Source organism: Pogona vitticeps, chromosome 13 (assembly GCF_051106095.1).
Source record: "Pogona vitticeps strain Pit_001003342236 chromosome 13, PviZW2.1, whole genome shotgun sequence".
Classification (NCBI taxonomy): Eukaryota; Metazoa; Chordata; class Lepidosauria; order Squamata; family Agamidae; genus Pogona; species Pogona vitticeps.
The window spans coordinates 7,151,276-7,174,657 of NC_135795.1; the positions used below are offsets into that span (position 1 = coordinate 7,151,276).

The 23,382-nt window shown below is 43.6% G+C and overlaps 1 protein-coding gene across 2 annotated transcripts in view; it reads right to left on the reverse strand.

Annotated features, from left to right (window-relative positions):
- IFT140 (intraflagellar transport 140) overlaps positions 1-23,382 on the reverse strand; it is a 105,312-nt gene that overhangs the window by 964 nt on the left and 80,966 nt on the right. For both annotated transcript variants that reach the window (XM_072982932.2, XM_072982933.2), the window contains exons 19-29: positions 20,985-21,162; positions 14,559-14,749; positions 11,202-11,297; positions 10,078-10,210; positions 9,831-9,974; positions 8,804-8,932; positions 8,009-8,191; positions 6,230-6,436; positions 5,396-5,608; positions 5,152-5,318; positions 1,728-1,869 (exon numbers count right to left, since the gene is read on the reverse strand). In XM_072982932.2, the coding sequence (XP_072839033.2) occupies positions 1,728-1,869; positions 5,152-5,318; positions 5,396-5,608; positions 6,230-6,436; positions 8,009-8,191; positions 8,804-8,932; positions 9,831-9,974; positions 10,078-10,210; positions 11,202-11,297; positions 14,559-14,749; positions 20,985-21,162 (1,783 nt within the window). The remainder of the gene's footprint in view (positions 1-1,727; positions 1,870-5,151; positions 5,319-5,395; positions 5,609-6,229; positions 6,437-8,008; positions 8,192-8,803; positions 8,933-9,830; positions 9,975-10,077; positions 10,211-11,201; positions 11,298-14,558; positions 14,750-20,984; positions 21,163-23,382) is intronic.

Sequence of the window (23,382 nt, forward strand, 5' to 3'; positions counted from 1 at the left end):
TCCAGCAATCGTGTGCTGGAACTGATCCAAACCAAAGGGATCCTACCCTTACCAAAAAGTAGAATATTCCAAGAAGGGCACAGAAAGGTATAATTAGGACTGTTCAGGTGGCCGAGGGGGGGGGGAGGAGGCTGTTCCATTCCAAAAAGGGGTTGTCGATCACCATCTTTAGGAGCGGACTGGCCTGTTCCTTTAGCAGACCAAACAGCAGGCTTAAAAGTCCATCTAATCAGTCTCCACGTTACTTTTTTAGTAAGAAGAAATTCAACAGCAGGTACTGTGAGATTACCTGTTACTTGCAGGGAGGGAATCTACATGGAAGTGACCTTCTTTAGGGCAAAAAAATGACAGGTGTTAGATAAAGGGGTTTATATCTAAACTGATGCTTTAGATTCTCCCCCACAAAGCACACACATAGCATTTGATTAAGGGTTTTTTGCGCATTGTACAAAAGCAGGTGTCGTGAGATGCTATTTTGTATTTGTTCTTTGGGCAATATTCAGCCTGCCCAAAGTGGTAAGACCGTCATTCCTGCCTCAACATGAAAGAATTGGAAGCAAGAGACTGGGAATTCAGACAGTTAAATATTGACTTCTAAGCTTTCATCCTCTATAATGCTATTGAAAATGACTTAAAAAAAGTTGATTTAGTCCGTGGATTGATGATTCGGAGACATCAGCAATCCAAGGAGGGGACTGTTGTTAATATTTCTCGTAATCTGGTGCCAAGATCCACCGTTAGGCACGGTCTTTTAAAACAGACCCTCTTCAGTTTGAACTTTGGATGACAGTTTCTACGGACTTCCTGTAACTTGAGCCCATTATTATATGTCCTGCACTTTAGAATGATTTGAGAACAGATCCTAGTAGAAAAGGCTTTAGATCAATAAATGAGGAAAATGGGTGTGGGGGAAGGATAATTGGGGAGCAAGCAAAATGTGGCAAAGCCACGCTTCAGAGGGTGATTTGTGCCCCCCTAGCAGACACAAATGGACCTGTCAAGCTTCGGGTGCCTGCTGCACTTTGCCCATCTCTGAACTATATAAATGCATTTAAAGCCAACTTGAGACGCTGCTCCTAAAAACTGCCTAACAGATTCAGCAGAAGTCTCTTCAGAGAACAGGTCAGAAATCACACGTCTGATTACTTGCCAGTCTCAGCCATAGAAACTAGTACATTAAGGGCAGCCCATCTCCCTAATACACTTGCTAGCTTTCTGTGAATACGATTTTTCTGTGGGGAAGTGTGGAATGATGCACCCCTTGCTCACACACTGGCATCTGTACCAACGTAAGTCTTGCAAGGCATATCTAGGCGTGTGGTTGAACGTTTTGAGTGCTTTCAAGATTTTTTTCTTAGCAAGCTGGCTAGTCTCTTTATCACAGAGATGGGTCACATGTGCCCCCCCCCACAGGGGTTTTGCAGCTCTCAATTTCAACCCTAAGTACCCACCAATTATTATTATTTTTAAAAAGTCGTTAAAATATTTTCCTCCAAGAGCAGCCAGTTGTGGGTTAGGAGTCTGGAGTAATCCCCTAGGACTTCCCACCCCCAAACCCCCAAATTGAAACTGGTAGCACCTTTCCAGGAACTTCTTAACTTGCTTTTGCTTTTTCATTTTTAAAAGGCCGTTTCCACCAATTTCTGGGCCCCAGGGGCAAGACTCTGCTCCCCCCCCACAAGCTCATCCACCCCTTGCTCTGCCACAATGAGAAAGGAGCTACTCACCATCTGGAATTCTTGCATCCGCAAGTGATGCTCCACCAGGAAGCCAAGGACGTCTCCCAGGCGAATGGCACTGTCGATCTCCGCCTCCCCTAGGAGTAACTCACACTGTCTGGCCGCCTCCTTTGGATCTTCTGAGTAAAGCCTAGGAAGAGGACACATCGTTCGACACAAACAGCTATGAAATAAAGCTCACGTTGTGATTTCACAGGTCTCGTAATGGGCAAAAGTCCCATTTCAGCCCAATACAGGTGTGTTCAAAGCACCTGTTGGTTGGATGGCTTAGCCACAAAGATAAACGGCCAGTGCAAGATGATCTGTAACTCAACAATTGTTAATTGAGAATGCCCTGCAAAGCTGAAAAGCAGGCTGCTCGCCTGAAACCTTTCTTCTTTGAGTAGAGATCCATGCATGCATTCACTCTAATCTAAGTCTGTGCCTGCATAAAGCCAACCTCTGGAGCTTTCCAGATAGTGAATTTTGGTAGTAAGCCTTATCGTCCTGCCTACAGTGCAGGTGTTCTTCTTCATTTCAAAAATCCAGACAACACAGAGGCAGCCTGCTGCCAGGAGGTTATTAAATCAAAGACCAAATGTTAAAGGTGATCCATTTGTTTTCTTTTGCCATGGTCTCCACGTATTCACATTAATAGGTGAAAGCTAACAACCTCTCCTCTCTGCACAGAGATTGACAGGACTGACTACAGAGGAGAGAGACAGAAGCCCTTTCTGAACCAAGTGTTGCTCTGAGACCTGGTATCCAAATGGTAGGGTCAGATGAAGGTGGACGGCTGAGATGAAATCACAGCTTGGCACAAATTAGGTAAGGAGAAGTGGCTAGAGACCTGATAGAATGGCTTGTAAAGAGTTCTCTTAGTCAGTAAGCTAGTGTGATCATTATTGTAATCCACAGAATCATAGAACTGGAAGGAGCCTATAAGGTCATTGAGTCCAACCCCCCCCCCAAAAAAGCAGGAATCCAAATCAAAGACGACCAGACAGATGGTTCTCCAACTTTCTCTTGAATGCCTCCAGTGATGGAGCGCTCACCACCTCTCTCAAGATCCTTGGCTCCATTGTCACACTGCTCTAATGGGTAAGAGGTTTTGCCTGATATTCAGCCTAAATCTGGCATGCTAAAGCTTGAGCCCATTGTTACATGTCCTGCACTCTGGGATGATCGAGTATGACTACCTCCTCTCTATGACTACTTTTCAAGTATTTGAAAAGTGCTATCATATCTCCCCTGAGCCTTCTTTCTCAAGGCTGAAGATGCCCAGGTCTTTCCTCACAGGGCTTGCTTTCTGCTCCTCTGATCATCCTTGTTGCTTTCCTCTGAATTTGCTGCAGTTTGTTGGCATCCTTCTTAAAGTGCACTGTCCAAAACTGGACAGAGTACTCTAGAGGAGACCTAACTAGTGCTGAATAGAGACTGAGTCTTTCTGCTGCTAAGCCGCCACCGTATCCTCCTCAGAATTGACAATGTAACAGCCAGTTCTCACAGTGCCCTTTCTTGGATGCACACATTAAAATGGTAAGGGGCTTTGAGTTTGTCAGAGAAGCCAGGAGCAATGCAATTAGGGAGCTAGACTCCACGAACCTGGACTTCTAGCAGGCTCACCCAAAGCATAATGTTCACAGCTGAGTCACCAGACGAGGACGCACGCATTCTCTTTGAGGGTAAAGGCCACATCAGCAGAAGAGATGGATAGGGAAGGTGACGGGGTGTAGAAACGTCTGTAGGGCAGCTGCTGGGCACAGTGGTAAATGAAGGTGATGCTTAGTGGTGGATCTTTCACAGACAATGTCAGTGGTACTCAAGTCAACTTTTGTTAATACTGTGCAGAAGAAGGCAATGAACCTTTCTTACCTTGAAAAGCCTATGTTGAGACAGTCCAAAATGAAACAAAAGATAAAGCTGAAAGATACGCCTCCCAGGTCAGAAAGCACACAATTAGGTACTGTGGAAGAGCAAATGACAAGAACAAATAGCACTGTTGCTAGAGAAGCAACTAGGTTTAAATCTGAAAGAACGTCTAGTGGCTGACATGCACAGAGGTGAGAGGAAAGTCTGATGCAGCAGAACACACAATCGGAACATGCAAAATATGAATCATGGTAAACTGAAAACCAAAAAGCAAGGAACAGAATATTTAAACATTGCAGTGCTTGGTGTCAATGGACTGGAACAGGACATTTTCAGTCAGAAAACTACAAAGCATTTTACTTAGGAGAAATGGAGAGGCTCTCATACTCAGGCAAGATGTTGCACACCCTAATAAAGAAACATCGGACTGAAAAATGTCCATCAGACTAGAGAGAAAACCTATTAACATAATCATAATTCGGGTCTATGTGCCAACGACAAATGCTGAAGAAGATGAAATTGAAAGCCTGCAAGATTTATGACGGTGGTTCAAAAGAAATCACCTGCACTTCACAATATCAGTGAGGGTTACAGGATCACCTATGACTTCTCTTTTTTTAGGTTGTTCCAATGACACAGTCCTCTCTAAGTTGTACCCATTCAGTACTGCTGCAGTTGGTTTCCAAGGACACTTTTGATGGCTGATTTTATTATGACAGTAATGGCATTCACAGTGAACCTGAGATCTGCTGAGTTGGATTGTGATAATATGATGGCTTTTGCGACATGAGAGCTTCAAGAACTCCAGGAAAGTATCTTGCCCAAAAAAAGTCCCATCGGTGCCGTGGAAGCATCTTCTGAGAAAGAAACTATTTTAGTCTGCTGCTATGGTTTTTCCAGGTCTGACTGGAGAACCCTAAACAAATTTGCCACCCGAAGTTGTCTGGGCCTCCCACAAACAAAGAAAATAACTTGTTATGGAGCTCTGTAAGAGGGATCTTCCTCTTATGCTATAAGCTTGAAAAAATGGCTCCTAAGGCCAGAGGCCCTGAGGAGAGAAATGACAAAACAAAAAGGTCCAACAGTGTGAAGAATGATAATCACAAAGGAAACAATATTATAATGGAAGGAGTTTAACAATAAAGGGGAAAAATAACTTGAACTGCAGTAATTTCTTGTTCAAGAGAGAGATTTAAAGAACAGAAATTACTGCAGTTCAAGTTATTGTTAAACTTTCATTATAATATTGTTTCCTTTGTGATTATCATTCTTCACACTGTTGTTCTGCAAGTTGTGGATGAAACAGAACAAAGGGAAAATATGCTGGTTTGTGCACAACAGACAGAAGGAGCAGGGCAGGACTACCACTAAAATTTTCTTTTAATCCGGAAGATACCAAGGGGTGGCTGTGCACAAGCAATGGGGTGAATACATGCAGACCATGTCAAAGGACATTGGATTCTCCTAGCCACAACTTGGAAGACAATTCTCAGAGTTCCTTCCCCGACAGCCGTTGGCCAAAGAATTCTGGGGGAGAAGGCCTATTGTGACTTCCTCTCACCTCCGGGCCTGAATGAATCTCTTCACGAGGGCCATCTTGCTTTGTAAAAGGGCAAGTTTGCTCTCTTGCTCAACCGGACTTCTCGTCTTCGCCTTTGACAAGCACTTGTACGCCTCTGTCAGGGCCCCCAGGGCTTTCTCATAGTTCTGGTACTCGTCCACCTCCACCTAGAGAGGAGAGAAACGTGTTGAGCCGCTGTCTGTCACAGAAAAACAGGCTATGCACTTCAGGAGCGCCCACGCACCTGAGCACAAGCATCATAGAAACCCGCCAAGAGGTCCAGAGCCCGTCCTTTGGTATAGAAGCTGATAATGTTCTTCATAATTTCTGGATCCTTTCGCCAGTCCAAGGACTGGAGATAGTTGGCCGCCATGATGTAAATCTCCCTCTGCTTTGAGACGCCAGCAAAGAATACAATCTTTTCTGTGTCGCCAGATTTCAACAGTGCCCTCATTGCCTAGAAACAAAGGAGGAAAGTTAAGGCAGCCGGTCACACTACAGTGGGGTCTCTACTTAAGAACTTAATCCGTATTGGAAGGTGGTTCTCAAGTTGAAAAGTTCTTATGTTGAATCTGCATTTCCCATAGGAATGCATTGAAAACCATTTAATCCGTATCTGCTCTTTTCCGTCCATAGAAACTACTGTACAGGTAAACACAGCAAGAGAAATCCACACACTGGTCGGAATGAGGGAATGATGCATGTTTCAAATCCATCTTGGAAAAGTTATGTTTTGGGACTATGCTTTCCAGAATTCCCCAGCCAGCTTGACCACTGAATTTCCGAGATGCTACCGTGGGGAAGAGGCCCTTGAATTAAAAACGAATGGCCACAGTGGCCTGGGAGCTTCCAAACTGAGGCTGATCAGCTTCCCAAGCTCGGGCTGGATTAGAAGGACCTCAGTTGATTCATCAGGATACTTCCTATTCTCATTCCCCCACTGCTCTGGAAACTTCCAAATACACCCTTTGCTTTCACATCATGTCTCTGTGAAGCTTGGCAGTCAACTGCTCTATAAATATCTCATCCTTCCCAAGCTGCTGAGCTGAAGCACTCTTTCCTGCTCAGGTACACTTACTTTCAGCTTGTTTCCCGCTTGGGTATATTTCTTGGTGGCCATGTGATAATTGCCCTGCCTCATACAGCAGTCAGCGATCTGCTCTAGGAGCTCCCGTCTTGCGTCCTCAGAGAGCTCCTTGGAGTCTTTTGAAATGGTCATCTTCTCAGCCATCTCTTCCGTGATAGTCAGATTCTGCGCCAGGCAAAGTTGGAGGGCGTCCTGATACTGTGGGAGAGAAAAAGAGAAAGCGAGAGTACAAGTGCACAGAGGGTTCTTGTAGCTGAATGAAGTTAGTGCAAGAAGAAAAATGAAGCAGAAAAACGATAATGTACTGTAGACGTCGGTGAAGATCCTAGTCTGTCCCCACAAGGATGGTCAAATTCTTTCTCTTTGACAATGTGGAGAATCCAGACATCCAAGGTCACAGAATGGTCACCTTAAGATTTCATTCCCAAACAGCTTTTACGGTCAGTATGTTCTTGCTAGCTAATGTCCTTTTTTGTAACTTGAATCTAGTAGTTCAGGCTCTATACTAGAGACACACAATATAAGCCTGTTCCATCCTCCATATGATGGCCTTGACATATTCGAAGGTGGCTACCCTATCACCTCTCCGTCTTCCCTTTACTTCTCGAGGCTAAACATTCTCAACTCCCGCAACTGTTTCCCATAGGGCTGGATTAACAGACCATTTACCATTTTGCTTGTCTTCCTCTGAACCCAATCTAGCTTATCAATATCCTTAAACTATGGCATCCAGAAACGGACATTGTACTCCAGCTGACATCTGACCAAAGTAGAACAGAGAAATGTTAATTCTCTTAAGCTGGACACAATACTTTTAGGTCTACTAAGATCGCTAAAAATGGGATGTGATGGCACTGCGGGTTAAATCGCAGAAGCATCTGTGCTGCAAGTTCAGAAGACCAGCCATCGTAAGATGAAATTTACGGGACGGAGTGAGCCCTCGTTGTTTGTCCCAGCTCCTGCCAACCTAGCAGTTCGAAAGCATGTAAATGCGAGTAGATAAATAGGTACCCCCTCGGTGGGAAGGTAACAGCATTCTGTGTCTAGTCACGTTGGCCACGTGACCACGGAAACTGTCTATGGACAAAACGCTGGCTCTACGGCTTGGAGACGGGGATGAGCACTGTGCCCTAGAGTCGGACACGACTGGACTAAACATCCAGGGGAACCTTTACCTTTACCTAAGATTGCTATATCCTTTTCCCGTTGACTATCACCCATCCTATATTTATGGACATGTTTTATTTTCTGCCTAAATGTAGAATTTTATATTTTTCCTTTTTTGAAACTCATTTCATTTTTCTAACCCATTTCCCAATATCTGAAGGTCATTTTGAATGCTGAGTCTGTCTTCTGACATATTAGCTACCACTCTTGAGTTGGTGTCATCTGTAGATTTGATGAGCAGATCTTTTATACCTTCCTCTAAGTCATTAATTAGGATTTCAATTACTCTTGACCCGGGTCAGGATGCCGTGGTATTCCACTTATTGCCTTTGTCCGGGGCAATGGGCAAGACAAAGTCTATTCTTTTAGACGCCGCCACAGAACCATATAGAGGAAATGTACAATATTACCCACTATAATATCCCCCCAATATTTTAATCATTCTGAATAAAGATTTGTTCAAAAAAGCAAAAGCAAACCTTCATTCCATAAAGAGATTCTGAAAGTATTCAGTAAAAAAACCCTCGTAGCTTAGAAAAATAACCTGGGAGGAGGCAAGGAGAAAGAGAGATAGGTGTCATTTGCTGAAAAAATGTAATTTACCTTTTTGGCAGCTAGCAGGAGTTCCACAGCCTTCTCATACTGAGCATGTTCAATGAAGAAATCGGAGCAACGAGCAAGCAGGGCTGGGTCAGACTTCTCGTCCAAATCCTCGGCAATGAGCTGTAGGGCTGCAAACTGCTCTGTGGCAAAGGCTAGCTCCAGAGCTTTTGATAAGTGTCCTGCCTGTAAGAGAGGAAAAAGCGGCTATAGCTTCCACTTGGCTATGGGGTTTGGAGCTTGGAAGCTGACATATAAGCTGAGGTACAACTTTCAGAACCCCCCTAGCTGGCATGGTCACTGACCATCTTGGCTAGAAGACGCTGAGGACTGTCATCCAAAACAGTCACTTCTCATGCCATGGATCAGAAGCCAGCCAATTGGCAGCTAGGAAAGAATAATGTCTCCCACTGAATGTAGATCCCTTTTCTTCCCAAGAAAGTTTTCTTTTAGTTTGATTCATCTCTGATGTAGGGATTTCTCCCTGTTTAAATCTCTGTTCCACTGGAACACATGGAAACATAGAAAACGGCACTTATATCAAGTCAGACTAGTGTTCCATCTAGAACAGTGGTCCCCAGCCTTGGGCCTCTGGATGTTCATGGACTACGACTCCCAGAAGCCTTCACCATCACCTCTGCTGGCCAGGATTTCTGGAAGTTGAAGTCCAAGAACATCTGGAGGCCCAAGGTTGGGGACCACTGATCTAGAACACTATTGTCCGGGGCTTTGGGCACACACCTTTCCAGCCTTACCTAGGGACTGAATCTTGTTCGCACCAACAACACGTTGGCTTACCTTATGGTAAAGCATCACTGCTCGGTCCATTTGTTCACCCTTCCCTTCATAATAACGTGCTGCTTCAATCATGTCTTCTGGAGAACTGAGCAGAGCCAGGTTCATCAGCTGGTCATCCAGGTTGTTCTCCTTTTCAAAATACCAAGAAACCCTTTTAAGTAAATGTTAGTCATACTGATTTTCCACAGCCTCCTTTCACAGGGCCCTGGTGTATAAATGCCCGTACATTCCTGACAATAACAGATTCAAATCAAGAAACATAGGAATCGCTTACAAACCCTAGTAGTCTGCAATTTCTTTTAATATGGGATTGTTTACTATTTTAATGTGTATACACTCTACATTCCAAAGAGTGTGTTTTTTGTCAATGTTTACAATTGTTATTCTATTATTAGTTGTCTATATGTGTTGGCTGTTAACTTCCCAGAGAGTGTGTATCACTCTATTGGGTGGTATATAAATAAAATAATTTTAAAATAATTTTAAAATTAAAAAATTAAAAGAATAAGGTTAAGCCTTAGAATTGAACCGTTTTCCAATGCAGCCCAAAGGCTACACAAATGATTAAAGAAATGTCAGGTTTTAGCTATGAATGAATTCCTGAAGAACAATAATATAATCATCATCATCAATCAATTGGCCGGAATCCTAGGCACTTATGTGACTGCTTACGGACAACCATTGTTTCCCCCGCCATCAGGCTGTCATTCACACCTGGTTAAGAAATGTGACCAGTCAGGTCACTAACTGATCATCTGAAGAACAACCCTTTGAAGAAAAACTGCACAACTGTTGTTATGTGCACTGTTTTTCTCAAACGTGGGGCTTATCACTCTTGGTAGCCCTAGAATACTCTTGAATGTGGTGAGCAGAACCACCAAATATGCAAGAATGGTTATGATGGATTCACCGGGTTTTTATTGAGCTAAACTCCCAGAAGCCTTCACCATTAGCTGTGCTGGCCAGGATCTATGGGGTTGTAGTCTAAGAACATCTGGAAACCACTGTCCTAGTAGATTGTCTGTACCTTGCACAGTCGAATAGCATTGTTAAAAGCCCGGGCTCTGGTGTAGAAGTGCACAGCCTGCTTGATGTCATCACGACTTTCATACTGACGAGCAACGTGATACGAAGCTGCCCAGTTACCTGTTGTATTTGCTATTTCAGCTGCCTATAAAGAAATAATAGAGAATCAAACAACGATAAACTGTTTGCACTAAACCATAAAATGACTCTTTCTGTCCCCAAAGAAAATTAAGATAAAGGAAATTTACCTTCTGGATATTACCCAAGAAACAGTGAATACGGACCATGGAAAAGTAATCCTGAGCCAGCTCATAATATTTGAAAGCCGCTTCCATATCTGCTTGACCTTCCAGGTACTGAGCCCACCACTTCCACAAGTCCCTAGAGAATTAATGATATTTCCATAAACTGTTCCATTCAGTTTATTTTGCAAGAGCGAGATGGCATAAAGTAGAAGAAAGCACTGCCCTCGAAAGTCCGAAATGGAGATTTGGGTAACCACATTAATATCCAGATGGCAGCCGACTCTCTCTCCCTCTGCTTCCCAACAAACTGGGCAAGGGGAGCAGACAAGGGACCCCAAGCCAGAGTCTGAGGTCAACGATTGTCCAAATCAGTGAAAATAAGCTGAAACCTAATTCAGACAAGATGGAAAAAGTGTTATTTGGGAATGTTTCTTATCTTGGACAAGAAGTACCGCTTTTGGAGATACATAGTCCCCAGGCTCAGGTTTGTAGGGCAGATGTGGTCTTTGATACAGCTAATGGCAGTGGCCAAGAGTGTGGGATATAAATGCAAGAAATCAGTAATAAATAAGACTGGGTAAAGATGGCAGGGCCTGAAAATGAGATGTGAGGACACTTAAGCAAAGGCAGAACTAGCAAAAGGACCAAATATGAGTGATTTATGCCCTGAATCTTCAAACCAGCAGATCTCTGATATTCCCTGTGGTGTTGTGATTTATCTCCAGGACTACTTGGGAACTTTGCTGTCCACAGAGCCCGGTATCTTCTGCAATTCACTTCTTAAACCATCCTCTTTTTGGACAAAATTCATCTCTCAAAGGGGCCAACAGTCGTTGTACGTAAGCAAATATAAGAGACACTGATTCTGCCCTCGGGAGCACATGACAAATAGCGAGTGAAAGAAAACAGAGGAAGTCCGCAGTGTTGGATGAAGCAAGAACAACGCGCTGAATTTTCAAGAGGCAGCTAGGCCCTTGCCTTACGGAGGAGGAGAAGCCCTCGGATATTGGTTGTTTGGCTCTCAAGTGAGGCCAAAATGGCTTTGAAGTCATTATGATCATCACATGGCAACTGGCAGTGGGTGTCACGTTTATCCTGAGATGGCCAAGGGGGAAGCAAACACTCACCTATCTTTCATCTTGTTTATGTAAGACTCCAAGGTATGTAAATCTTCTGAAAGCATCCGAGGCACCTCAAATTTGTGAGTGTCTGACTTCTCATAGCTGCACAGGGAAAGAATGGATTAGAAAGAGGGGCCAAATGAAAACACTGTGTTTTATTTAATGTTCCCACACCCAGAAATAACAACAATAATACTTATATTTCACATTTAGGTAAAGGTAAAGGTTCCCCTTGACAATTTTTGTCCAGTCGTGTTCGACTCTAGGGGGCGGTGCTCATCCCCGTTTCCAAGCCATAGAGCCAGCGTTTTTGTCTGAAGACAATCTTCCGTGGTCACATGGCCAGTGCGACTTAGACACGGAACGCTGTTACCTTCCCACCGAAGTGGTCCCTATTTATCTATTCGCGTTTGCATGTTTTCAAACCGCTAGGTTGGCGGGAGCTGGGACAAGTGACGGGAGCTCACTCCGTCGCGTGGATTCGATCTTACGACTGTTGGTCTTCTGACCCTGCAGCACAGACTTCTGTGGTTTAGCCCGCAGCGCCACCACATCCCTTATTTCACATTTATATACCAATTATCCTGAAATTCCATGAAAGCTCTCTAGGGTAAAGAAAACATTGACCATGTCAACAACTCACAATGAAATGGCTGAAATAAATTAAAAATAAAAAACAACAACCAGCAAGTGCAGTTGACTATACCTATCTGGGAATGATGCAAGATATGCCCCAAACGAATTGGGAAGTTTTTGACCATCCTGATCTGGAAGAACATACAGCTGCAGTGTTAGGGTATATGGCACACTGTATTGACACGGTCACAGTGGATAAACGTATCCGGGTTTATCCCAATCAAAAACCTTGGATGACCGGGAAGGTTAGACGCCTGTTGTATGCTAGAAATAAGGCTTTTAAGTCTGGGGATGATCTAGACTACAGTGCAGCAAGAACGAACTTGAGGAGAGGCATTAAGCAAGCTAAGGCCGAATACAAGAGGAGAATTGAAGACTGCTTTCTCAGCAATAACATGAGGCAAGTTTGGCAGGGGGTTCAACAACTAACAAACTACAAAGCAAAAAAGGTTTCCTTGGGCGGAGGCATGGAGGTGGCTGAGGAGTTGAACAACTTTTTTGCTCGATTCGAGATCAATCAAACTGAAACTGTTCGTTTGCCATCATTTACTCAGCAGAGTCCCCCCTTCATTGTGAATGAGCAGGATGTGAGACAGACTATGAAAGTGGTTAACTCCAGAAAAGCAGCTGGACCCGACTTAATTCCTGGTCGGGTGGTAAAAGACCGTGCTGATCAGCTAGCCGGGATATGGACTATAATTTTTAATCGATCCCTGACACTATGCGCAGTTCCCGTCTGTCTCAAGGCTTCCGTCATCGTTCCACTGCCTAAAAAGTTGCCTACAAACAGTCCGAATGACTACAGGCCGGTGGCACTAACTTCAATCTTAATGAAGTGCTTTGAGCAGTTAGTTCGGAAATATATTATCTCCTGCCTTCCTGATCCCTTTGATGGGCTTCAGTTTGCTTATAAAGAAAATAGATCAACCGAGGATGCAATCAATACTGTGCTTTATATGACTTTATCCCACTTGGAAACACAAGGGAATTATGTAAGAATGCTGTTCGCGGACTTTAGCTCTGCTTTTAACACCATTATACCCCACAGATTAATAGACAAACTTAAAGATCTTGATTTTCCAGATTCTATCTGTCTGTGGATTTGGGATTTTTTAACAAATCGTCCACAAAGGGTTAAACTGAATGACTACATCTCTACTGACAAGATACTCAGCACTGGCACTCCACAAGGCTGTGTCCTTAGTCCACTACTGTTCTCCATTTATTCATCAGATTGCACCAATAACCATCCCAGTAATAGGATTATCAAATTTGCAGATGATACTACACTAGTAGGACTTATCTCTGGGGATGATGAGTCTGCGTATCAGGACGAGGTATTACAGCTATCCCGCTGGTGCAAAAAAAATAATCTTTTATTTAACATCCAAAAAACCAAGGAATTCATAGTGGACTATAGGAAAAAAAGAGCAGACATTCAGCCACTGTATATAGATGGAGTTTGTGCGGAACAGGTGGTTGAATGTAAGTTTCTTGGGACTATCATAACAAATGACCTGACTTGGAGTGCAAACACCGCTGCGTTAATCAGGAAGGCACAACAACGGTTGTATTTTCTAAGGATTCTTAGAAAGCAACAATTGACTGAGAGTTTGTTAATCACCTTCTATCGGTGTTCGATTGAGAGCATATTATCCTACTGTCTCTGTGTATGGTTCACGAGCTGCACAGTGGCAGAGAAAAAGGCAATTCAAGGGGTGATCAAGACGGCCCAAAACATCATTGGCTGTTCACTCCCCTCTTTGGAAGAATTGTATAAGAACAGATGTAAGAGGAAGATATCTAACATACTGAAAGACTCCTCTCATCCGGGATATCAGCTCTTTAAACTATTACCATCAGGAAGGAGATTCAGGGTATTGAAAGCAAGGACAAGCAGATTCAAGAACAGTTTTTACCCAAGTGCAGTATTGAGTTTAAATGCGGGGCCATAAGTTTTTGGTGGACTTTTTAATTGCTGAGAGAAAACGGGGTATCTATATTTGGATGGTGAAAGTTGTGTATATTTTAACTTTTTTTTTTGTAGTGTTGTCCAGTTTTACCTTGGGGAAGAGCACCTCATTTCGTTGCACCCACTTGTGAGCGCAATGACAAATAAATTTCTTATGTCTTATGTCTTATGATGCAAGATATGCCCCAGCAACTCGGGAAGGCAATAGGTTAGAGAAGGCTGACTATCACAGCACATTAGTACATGAGAACCGTACTTAGTTTTTGCTGTCAAACTGAGTAACAAAAAAAGGGGGGAAAAGCTATGTCACAAATTAACATCTTCAGGTTTGCTTCAACAGTGTTGAGGAGGGGCATGTTCTCGATAATCCCAGAGTGCAGGACATGTAATAATGGGCTCAAGTAATATGAAGCCTGAATATCAGGAAAAACTTCTTAACTGTTAGAGCAGTACGACAATGGAACTAATTATCTTGGCAGGTGGTGAATGCTCCAACACTGGAGGCATTCAAGAGACAGTTGGACAACCAGAAGACCAGGTTGAATCTACGCGACGGAGTGAGCTCCCTTCGCTTTGTCCCAGCTCCTCGCCAACCTAGCATGCCCAGCTACCAGATGTAAGGGTGGATAATTTCCCCCAAACACAGGACACTGACCTGAAATGTAAGCATCGATTCAAAAAAAAGGAGAATGCAATAGAATCAGGTTTGCCACAGCCATCTGTAGAACTAGGTGGGGGTTTCTGTTAACACTTACTAGGTGAGTGCAAGGTTGCGATCTCCTGTGGCCTCCAAGTGCTTGGCATAATTGTAGTAGGTGGTGCGCAAGTGGACTCGGTCGTAAGCTTCTGCGACGTCTATGGCTTTCTGCCACTGATCTGAGGCCTGGTAGAACATGTTCAGGAGGTCATAGCGCCTGCATTCCTTGTACAGTTGTTCCGCATCTTCCTAGAACAGGGACAAGGCAGCTGGGTGTAAATGGCATTCTGGAAATCATGTAGCTTTTTAAATCTGCAGAACTTTTAAAATTAAAGAACTTTTTCTTTAATAGAAAAGAAGAACTTAAAAAGACAAATGTACGAAATAAGAAGTCAGAAAGATCAGAAAAATCATCAGGAAAGTGATTCAAAACACCATATTTAAAGTACCACTGCCAACTCCAGATAAGGAGGAGGAGAAGGAAGGCAAGCAGGTCCAAAGCCATGTCTCTGTTAGAAAAATTAATTTTTTTTGCATTACAGCTCCTGCAGATTCCCAGCTATGGACATAGTGGTCCAAAAAGTAAAGTTTGAAGGGGAATAAAGCATTATTTTAAATAATTTGTATTTTAGGAAATGCATTGCCCATTGCAGATGATGAAAAGCAACTGGTCACATTTCCAGCAAGGAGAACTACGGTGGGGCTGAGTGAAGGTGCCTCGTATTTCTCATACTTGTGGGCAGAGGAAAAATTTTGACCAAGACGAAATGACGACCAATCTTCTTTTTTCCGTTTCCACTTCTAGTCGTAGACTTACAGGTCAAAAGAAACTTGTCACTATCTAGACTGGACCTTGATACATAAGGATGGGTTAAGGCAAGATCTCCCCACTACCATCACCACACACAAGTTGTGTTAACATGTTGGGAATGTCTGTACTGCGGCCAACATGTGAAAGGCTCAAAAGGAAGAATAATGTGGGTTTTCAAGATCAGTGCCTGTGCCTGAGATTGCTCGGCAGCAAGGGTTAATCTGAGCAGGAATGTGAAGGACCAACTGAGTCTACCCAGACCAGAATAGAAGCATTATGACTGAGGCCGGATGTTTAGATAAAAATGAGGAAAGCACTAATCTGACCTCACGGGTCATGTCATGAAGGAGGTGGCATACACATGGGAGCCCTATAGCTCTAGGAAATAGCCTTTCGTCCAACCAGCTAAAAAGGCTTCAGCTATCTTTGAAACCATGTCCTTGTTGAAAGAATTCAGGGCTTGGGAAATGCTGCCAGCCTAAAACAGGCCTTGAACTTTGACCAGAGTACAAAAGCTACACAGACTCAGAGGTTGGCACCCAAAGGGCGCAGGAGTGTATCAATCACTCTATGACAATAAAAGCAACACATGGGCGCCACATCGCTTGCAGAGAGAGGGAGACCCTCTGAGACGGCTAAATGCAGCTTCTCCTCCAATAAGCAAATTAGCATGTTCTTGCACACGTTGAAGGCATGCTTTTGATATTACAAAATTCTGGGCTCTGGAACCTTTTCCTTCGGGTCTGAGTATTAAAAGCAGCTCAAGTGGTGAAATCTCACTGAGCCCTGGACTCAAACTAAGCTTTCAAAAGAAATGCCTCAGGTATTGCTTAATTCATTAATAGAACTGATTATCAGAGGATGGGGTGATGGCCACCAGCTTAGACTGCTCTTAAAGGGGGATGAGACAAAATGATAGCCTTGTTTTTGAGATTAGAAATCACACTACTGTAATCACAGAATTGTTGTAGGGTTGGAAGGGATCTTGGAGGTCTTCTAGTCCAAGCCCCCTGCCCAAGGCGGGACACCTCATCCCATCCCGGACAGATGACTGTCCAATCTTTTCTTGAAAACCTCCAGCAATGGGGCACCCACGACATCGGGAGGCAAGCTGTTCCACTGCTTCATGGTTCTCACCATCAGGAAATTCCTCCTTGTTTCAAGGTTGGATCTTCCTCCCACAAGTTTCCACCCCCTTGGTTCTTGTCCTACTCTCAGGCTCAATGGAGAGGAAACCGATGCCCTCTTCCCTGTAGCAACCCTTCAGATATCGGAAGGCTGCTATCATGTCTCCCCTCCGTCTTCTCTTCATTAAGCTAAATAGACCTACAGTAGTTCTTTTAGTCGTTCTTCATAGGATTTTGACTCCAGTCCCCTTATCATCTTTGTTGCTCTTCTCTGCACCCCTTCCAGGGCCCCAACGTCTTTTTTGAATTGTGGTGACCAGAACTGGAAACAGCACTCCACGTGTGGCCTCACCAGCGTGGTATAGAGGGGTACTATCGCTTCCCGTGATCTTGATGCTATCCCCCTGTTGAGGCAGCCTAGGACTGTGTTGGCTTTCTTGGCAGCTGCAGCACACTGCTGACTCATCCTTAGCTGGTGGTCCACCAGGACACCTAAATCCCTCTCACAGGTACTACTGTTGAGCCAGGTACCACCTATTCTGTACCTGTACATCTAGTTTCTCCTGCCTAGGTGCAGGACCTTAATTTTCCCGCCACTGAACTGCATCTTATTGGATAGTTCCTTTTGAATGTTGAGTCTATCTTCCAAAGTATTAGCAATTCCCCCCAGCTTTGTGTCTATCAGCAGATTTGATGAGTGCTCCTTCAGTCCCCTCATCCAATCATTTCTAAGTACCCACAGACTGACTAATAATCTGCTCTACAATTTATTTATTTAAAATATTTTTATCCTGCCTTTTTTCTTAAAAAGGACCCGCAGTGGCTAGGGTTTTCCAAGATGTTTTATTAGTATTGATGTCAGGCTGACTGATCAATAGTTGCCTGGACCCTCTTTCTTTCTTTTTCACTATGGGGATGACATTTATGCATTTACAGTCTTCCAATATCTCACATATTCTCCAAGAACCCTCAAAGATTACAGACAATGGCTCTGAGATTACATTTACAAATTTCTTTAGTATCCTTGGATGTAGTTCATCTGGCTATTTTAATTCATTTAAAATAGCTTGATGTTCCCATAAAACCTCTTCACCTGTCTTAAGTAGCAGCTCCTCCCCTTTCCTCCTTTATTATACTTGCTCTCGTTTGTGCACTGCTTCCTTTTGGGAGAAAACAAAGGCAATGCAGGTGTTCCACAGTTCTGCCTTTGATCTGCCACCCATTAATACCCTCCTGTTCTCTCCATATAGCAGACGCACAGTCTCTTGTTCTTCCTCTTGATTTCAGCACAGCTGAAAAATCTGTTTTTGTTTTTGCTTTTGACCTCTCTTGGAAATTGTAGCTCATGTTGAGCTTAATCCTTCCTAGCCTTCTTTTTGCAAACAGTGGCTATTCATTTGTACTCTTTCTTGGTGCTTTACCCCTCCTACCATTTTTTATACATAAAGGTAAAGGTTCCCCTTGAAAATTTTTGTCCAGTCGTGTTCGACTCTAGGGGGTGGTGCTCATCCCCGTTTCCAAGCCGTAGAACCAGCGTTTGTCCGATGACCATCTTCCGTGGTCACGTGGCCAGTGCGACTTAGACACGGAACGCTGTTACCTTCCCACCGAGGTGGTCCCTATTTATCTACTCGCATTTGCATGCTTTCGAACCGCTAGGTTGGCGGGAGCTGGGAAAAGCGATGGGAGCTCACTCTGTCATGTGGATTCGATCTTACACAGCACAGAGGCTTCTGCGGTTTAACCTGCAGCGCCACCACGTCCCTTTTTATACATGCCCATATTTAAATCTTAGCTCATCTGCAAGGTTGTATCTTCAGTATTTCATTCTCTTTCAACTACTCCATTTGATTAAATCATACTCTTCAGTCACAACATGATGGTCACCATATTCTAGTTACTACAGTTCATTCTCTTCCTCTGTCAAAAGTTCATATTCTCGTTGTTTGTTTTACATGCGTTATGCATTGGTATAAAGATATCTGAATCTGTGGGCCATTCCCTCCAGCTGCTTTCTTGACATTTCCTCTCCATCGCTGGGTTCCTTTTACCACAATTCCCAGCTGATGATAGATCACTGACACTCTTTTCCCTAGCACTTCTCTTTCTATTCTCTGGAATGCCACCATTTTCCATAGCAAAGTTCACTTTAAAGCTCTCCTGAAAAAGTTTGCAAGAATTCTAGCAAATATATTTTTTTCCAGTCCCTGCAAAGTATAATTCTTTGCTTGGTAGGAGTTTGTCTTCATGAAAAGACATTCAGAAGTTGGTTCAAGAAGCCAAATCTTTCCCAGCAATAAATCTGAGCCACCAGCTACTGACTTGTAGTATTCCTGTCTCTCTTCCTCCCTTTGACAGGAAGGAACAATTACAAAAACATTTTGTACCCAAGATCCTTCACCTTCCTGCCCAGCATCTCATAGTTGCTTACAATACACATGTCTAACAGCATCACGTCTTCCCCCACCCCTATCGATCATAAGGAAGGTTTAATGAGTTTTGACAAGCTCTCTGTTGTGTCCTGGATCTTTGCATGAGGGGGACAGCATCTCTCCGGAGTCATTCTGTCAGGTCTGCAAACTTCTGCCTGTGTTCCCCTAAGTAGGGAGTCACCTATTACCATCACAGGTCTTTGCCTCAACTAGAAGGTGGCAGGAAGCCTTCCTTTTACAGTATCCTCCACAGGTACCTCTGTTCTCTCTGCTATCTGCTGTCACTATTCTAGCAGCTCAGCATCATCATTTGTGAAGGGGGCCTGGAACTGCTGTCCTTATGAAGAACCAAATGTAGCTCCAAAGATGCAAAAGGCTTCCTTGATAGTCTCCTGCTTCTCTTTGTCACCTTCCTCCACCTTCTTGTCTCTTGCACTTAGTATTCCTTTCCCTCCCCACAGACCTTCTTGCTCTGCTGCTCTTCCGGCAACTCTATTTAGAAATGCTCCATCCCCCTCTAATGACCTGAAACCTGGAGACATGGGATTCAAGGTACTCTACCTTCTCTTCTAGCAAGGTTACCAACTTGCACTTTATTGCAATTGGGGTCTCCTATCAGCAGGAAGATGAACATCTCAAGGTGCTGCAGGTCCATGTCCTTTTCCAATCTACAGCATGACACAGCACTCCTGATTTCCTTATCATACTTCCCCATGAAATACCCACGCAAAACACATTCCTATTAAAAAAAACTGCCAGCCAAAAGCTTTCAGTACTTCTGAGGGCCCATACAGGTGGGCAGCTCCTCTCAGCTGTAACCCCTACACCTAGCACCATGTCTTTGGAGCAGAGCACGGGATTGTTCTCATCCAAAGAGACAAAAGCAAATAAACAAACCTTCAGATGACACTCAGCCTCCATGCAACAGACACAGGCTGACATAACAGACAGAAATAAAAACCTCAAATCAAAAATGTTGTGGCATCTTCAAGAGTAACTGCTATATTGTAATATAAACAAGATAAAATAAAATATAGTTGTTAGTTTTTAGGGTGGCACAGTATTTTTCTCTCTTGTGTTTTTTTGTATGTGTTTTGTGGGGTTTTTTTTATATTTTGTCAGATGTGCTTGCACAGACCACTTCTTCAAAGACATAAATACCCAACTATTCATAAAACAGCAACAGAGCATGGACAGAGTTCCTACTCCAGTCCTCTGAAGATGCTGGCCACAAAGACTAGTGAAATGTCAGGAAGAACAACCTTCAGAACACGGCCAAAGAGCCCGAAAAACCCACAACAACCATCAAAATTTGAGAATCCTTGGGCTAAATCTAATTTAGTTTCTCTTGGAACAGGCTCATGGAATCCAGGGGATTTATGTAAGTATTAACTCAGCTGTTGCCCAAGAGAGAGAGGCAGTCTGACCCTTGGAGGGCCAAGGCCCCAGACCTGGTGAAAGTGGCGGTCCCATCAATGTCAGAGAAAAGGTGGAGTCAGAGGCTGAGAAGGGTCCAGATCCTTCAGCAGCTAAGATGGTAGGTTATAAAAAGGAGGGAGGATCTCAGCCAAGGAAATAAGAAGAGGAGGGAAAGTCAGAGGAGCGGAACAAAGACTTAGACTGAGCCATCAGCCCCTGGCACCTGAGCATTCCCTCTTAACTTCACTCAAGGGACACTTGCTTTCCTCACTGTATCACAAAGCTCAACCCGCAGAGGTATGATGAAGGCTAGTGACAGGAGGCATGGAAAAGAGCCCTGAGGTGCACAAGGCACAGTAGAAGGAATATCAGACAGCCATATCCTTCAAGTGATAACCTCTGGACTGTAACAGAACCACAAACCAGGGCATGACAGCAAACATACAGAATGGACTGTAGGAGTTCAGGAAGATAAACGGGAGTGACTAGAAGGACCTGCTGTAAATAAAGGCTGTTGTTCAAGGGTCCTGCTGCAGACTTTAGTGTTACCATGAACCCCAGGGCCCTCAGACATTCCCTTGCCCATGGAGGGGCTGGTGGCACACACAATGGGTTTTTGTCCTTTGTTCTCAGCTAGTTCAACTCACCGAAGAGGAAGTGAGAGATAGGTGGGCTGAAGAAAGGCATCGACCTACCAGCATACCCAGTTGGATCGCCAGCATGGCCACCTTGGCCTCTTGCTCGGGCTCTTGCTCCGCCTCTCGTAATGCCTTGGCTCCTCGAGCATGACCCATGTTCCCCAGGCAAACTCGGGCGACATCCAGCCTTCGTGTCTTCACACACATGCGGGCCATGTTCTCCCAGACTGCTTGGCTGCAAGAGATAAGAAGCTTCTGATGATGAAAGAGGTGAGGGTTGTCTTGGGCTTGAATAAACTGCTGCCGAGAAAGAATATGCTATTAATTTTTTTTTTTAAATGACAAATTCACTACTATGAAATATAACAAGTTGGTTAAGTTATCTTTAAAATGATCACTATCACAAGAGAAGAAAGTTCAGCTTACATTTTAAGCCAAAGGATGTTTTTACCCTTTTTTCAATCCACACTTAGAACTGGTGACCAGCCCTGTCTTCCTCTAAAACACATTCTACTATTATTTTGCTCCACATCCATCACTTGCTTCAGTGAAAAAGCAAGGCCAAAAGAGGTGCCTTTTTAAAGCAGAACACGAAATTATTAACTAATGGTTTTGTTTTTGTTGCTGTATATTTGTCATGTTATTGATGCCTGCTATTTGACGTTTTATTTTAATAATGAATGCTTCGTTTACTTATTACAAAACTATTCTGATGTATCTTTAATAGCAATGCATTATTGTTATATAGTGATTGGATATACAGTAGTTGTACTTTTCGGCTTTTTATGTTGGACTACCCAGGATAAGTCCAGGATTATAGCATTTTAAAATAAGGGAAATTTGCAACTGATTACTTCCTAGTCCTATAAGGGAACTTCACTATAATGATACATTTGGCCCTGACTTCCACAGGGTCGGTGTGCAAGCAAAAGACACTGGCATTGCTAGTAAAAGACACTGGCATTAAAAATTTTAAAGACCATCTGACGGTCTGCCTTCCACATATTAATAAGAAATCATAGAATTACGTATATAGCCGAGAGGGACACCAAGGCTCAACAAATTCAACCTTCTACCCAACCCTCTACCTGAGGAGGGAATCCACAGCTCAAGTATCCCTGACACCTGGCTATACAAGCTCTGTTTAAAAATATCCTGAGAAAAAAGAAGAGACCTTAGCCCACATTATTACTAAACAGAATTAACTAATGTTTAGTGAAAATCTAAACATTTCTTATAATTTGGATTCATTGCTTTGGGTCCTAAACTCTGGATTCTGGAAAACAGCTTTGCTCCATCTTTCATCTTCCTTCCAAGTGTTTACAGCTGGCCATCTTATACTTCTCAGTTTTCTTCAGGCTGAACATCTTTAGCCGTTTTACCACCCTTGCAACCAACCGTCTATGCGTGGTTGGCCCCAGATCTTGCAAAGGTGGTGAAATACAGACTGGTCTAGAGTCCATTCATGCATCTGGGTATATAGTCTGCTGAGAGTGTCCACTACAAGACTGTCTTGAGTAGCAATATGTACTGCTATGGGAAAAATGTGGTGTTCTAGACACCATTCCCAGAACTGGACAGCGAGATACAGCAGTGGAAGGGAATGGGTGCCTCCTTGTTTATTTATGTAAAACAAGGCGGGTCGGTTGTGACTTGAATGGCATTGCCAAGAATGATGGGTTCAGAAGGCCTTGAAAATGGCAAAGAGCTTGAGATTGTTTATATGAAGAGCTTGCTCAGCGTGGGACCAGGTAGCATGAATATGTAGGCCGTTGCAACTATACGGTAGGGCTTGCATCGGTGGTGATCTGAACCAATAGTTGGAGAGGAGTAAAGGACTGCAAGGAGAACAAACCTATCCATTCTAAAGGAAATCAACCCTGAGTGCTCACTGGAAGGACAGATCCTGAAGCTGAGGCTCCAATACTTTGGCCATCTCACGAGAAGAGAAGACTCCCTGGAAAAGACCCTGACATTGGGAAAGTGTGAAGGCAAGAGGAGAAGGGGACGACAGAGGATGAGATGATTGGACAGTGTCATCAAAGCGACCAACATGAATTTGACCCAACTCCAGGAGGTAGTGGAAGACAGGAGGGCCTGGCGTGCTCTGGTCCATGGGGTCACGAAGAGGCGGACATAACTAAATGACTAAACAACAACAAGGTTTTTTTAAAATATTTGTAACGTTTTCAGACCACAGATAAGTGATACAGCAGATACTGATTCTGCAGATACGAGGGTCCTGTTGTATATGTTTTGCAATGAATTGTCAATCTACATACAATATAAAAGCAATTTGGGGAAAAAAGGAAATAATCACAGTTTCAGGAAAGTACTACCGATTGGCAGCAAGTTGGAATAGTGGTTTCTGCTGATAAACATATTCCCAATGCAATAAGAACAACTCACTGGCTTGCCCTCGTTTAAGTGAAATTTGTGCACATCTGCACGTATA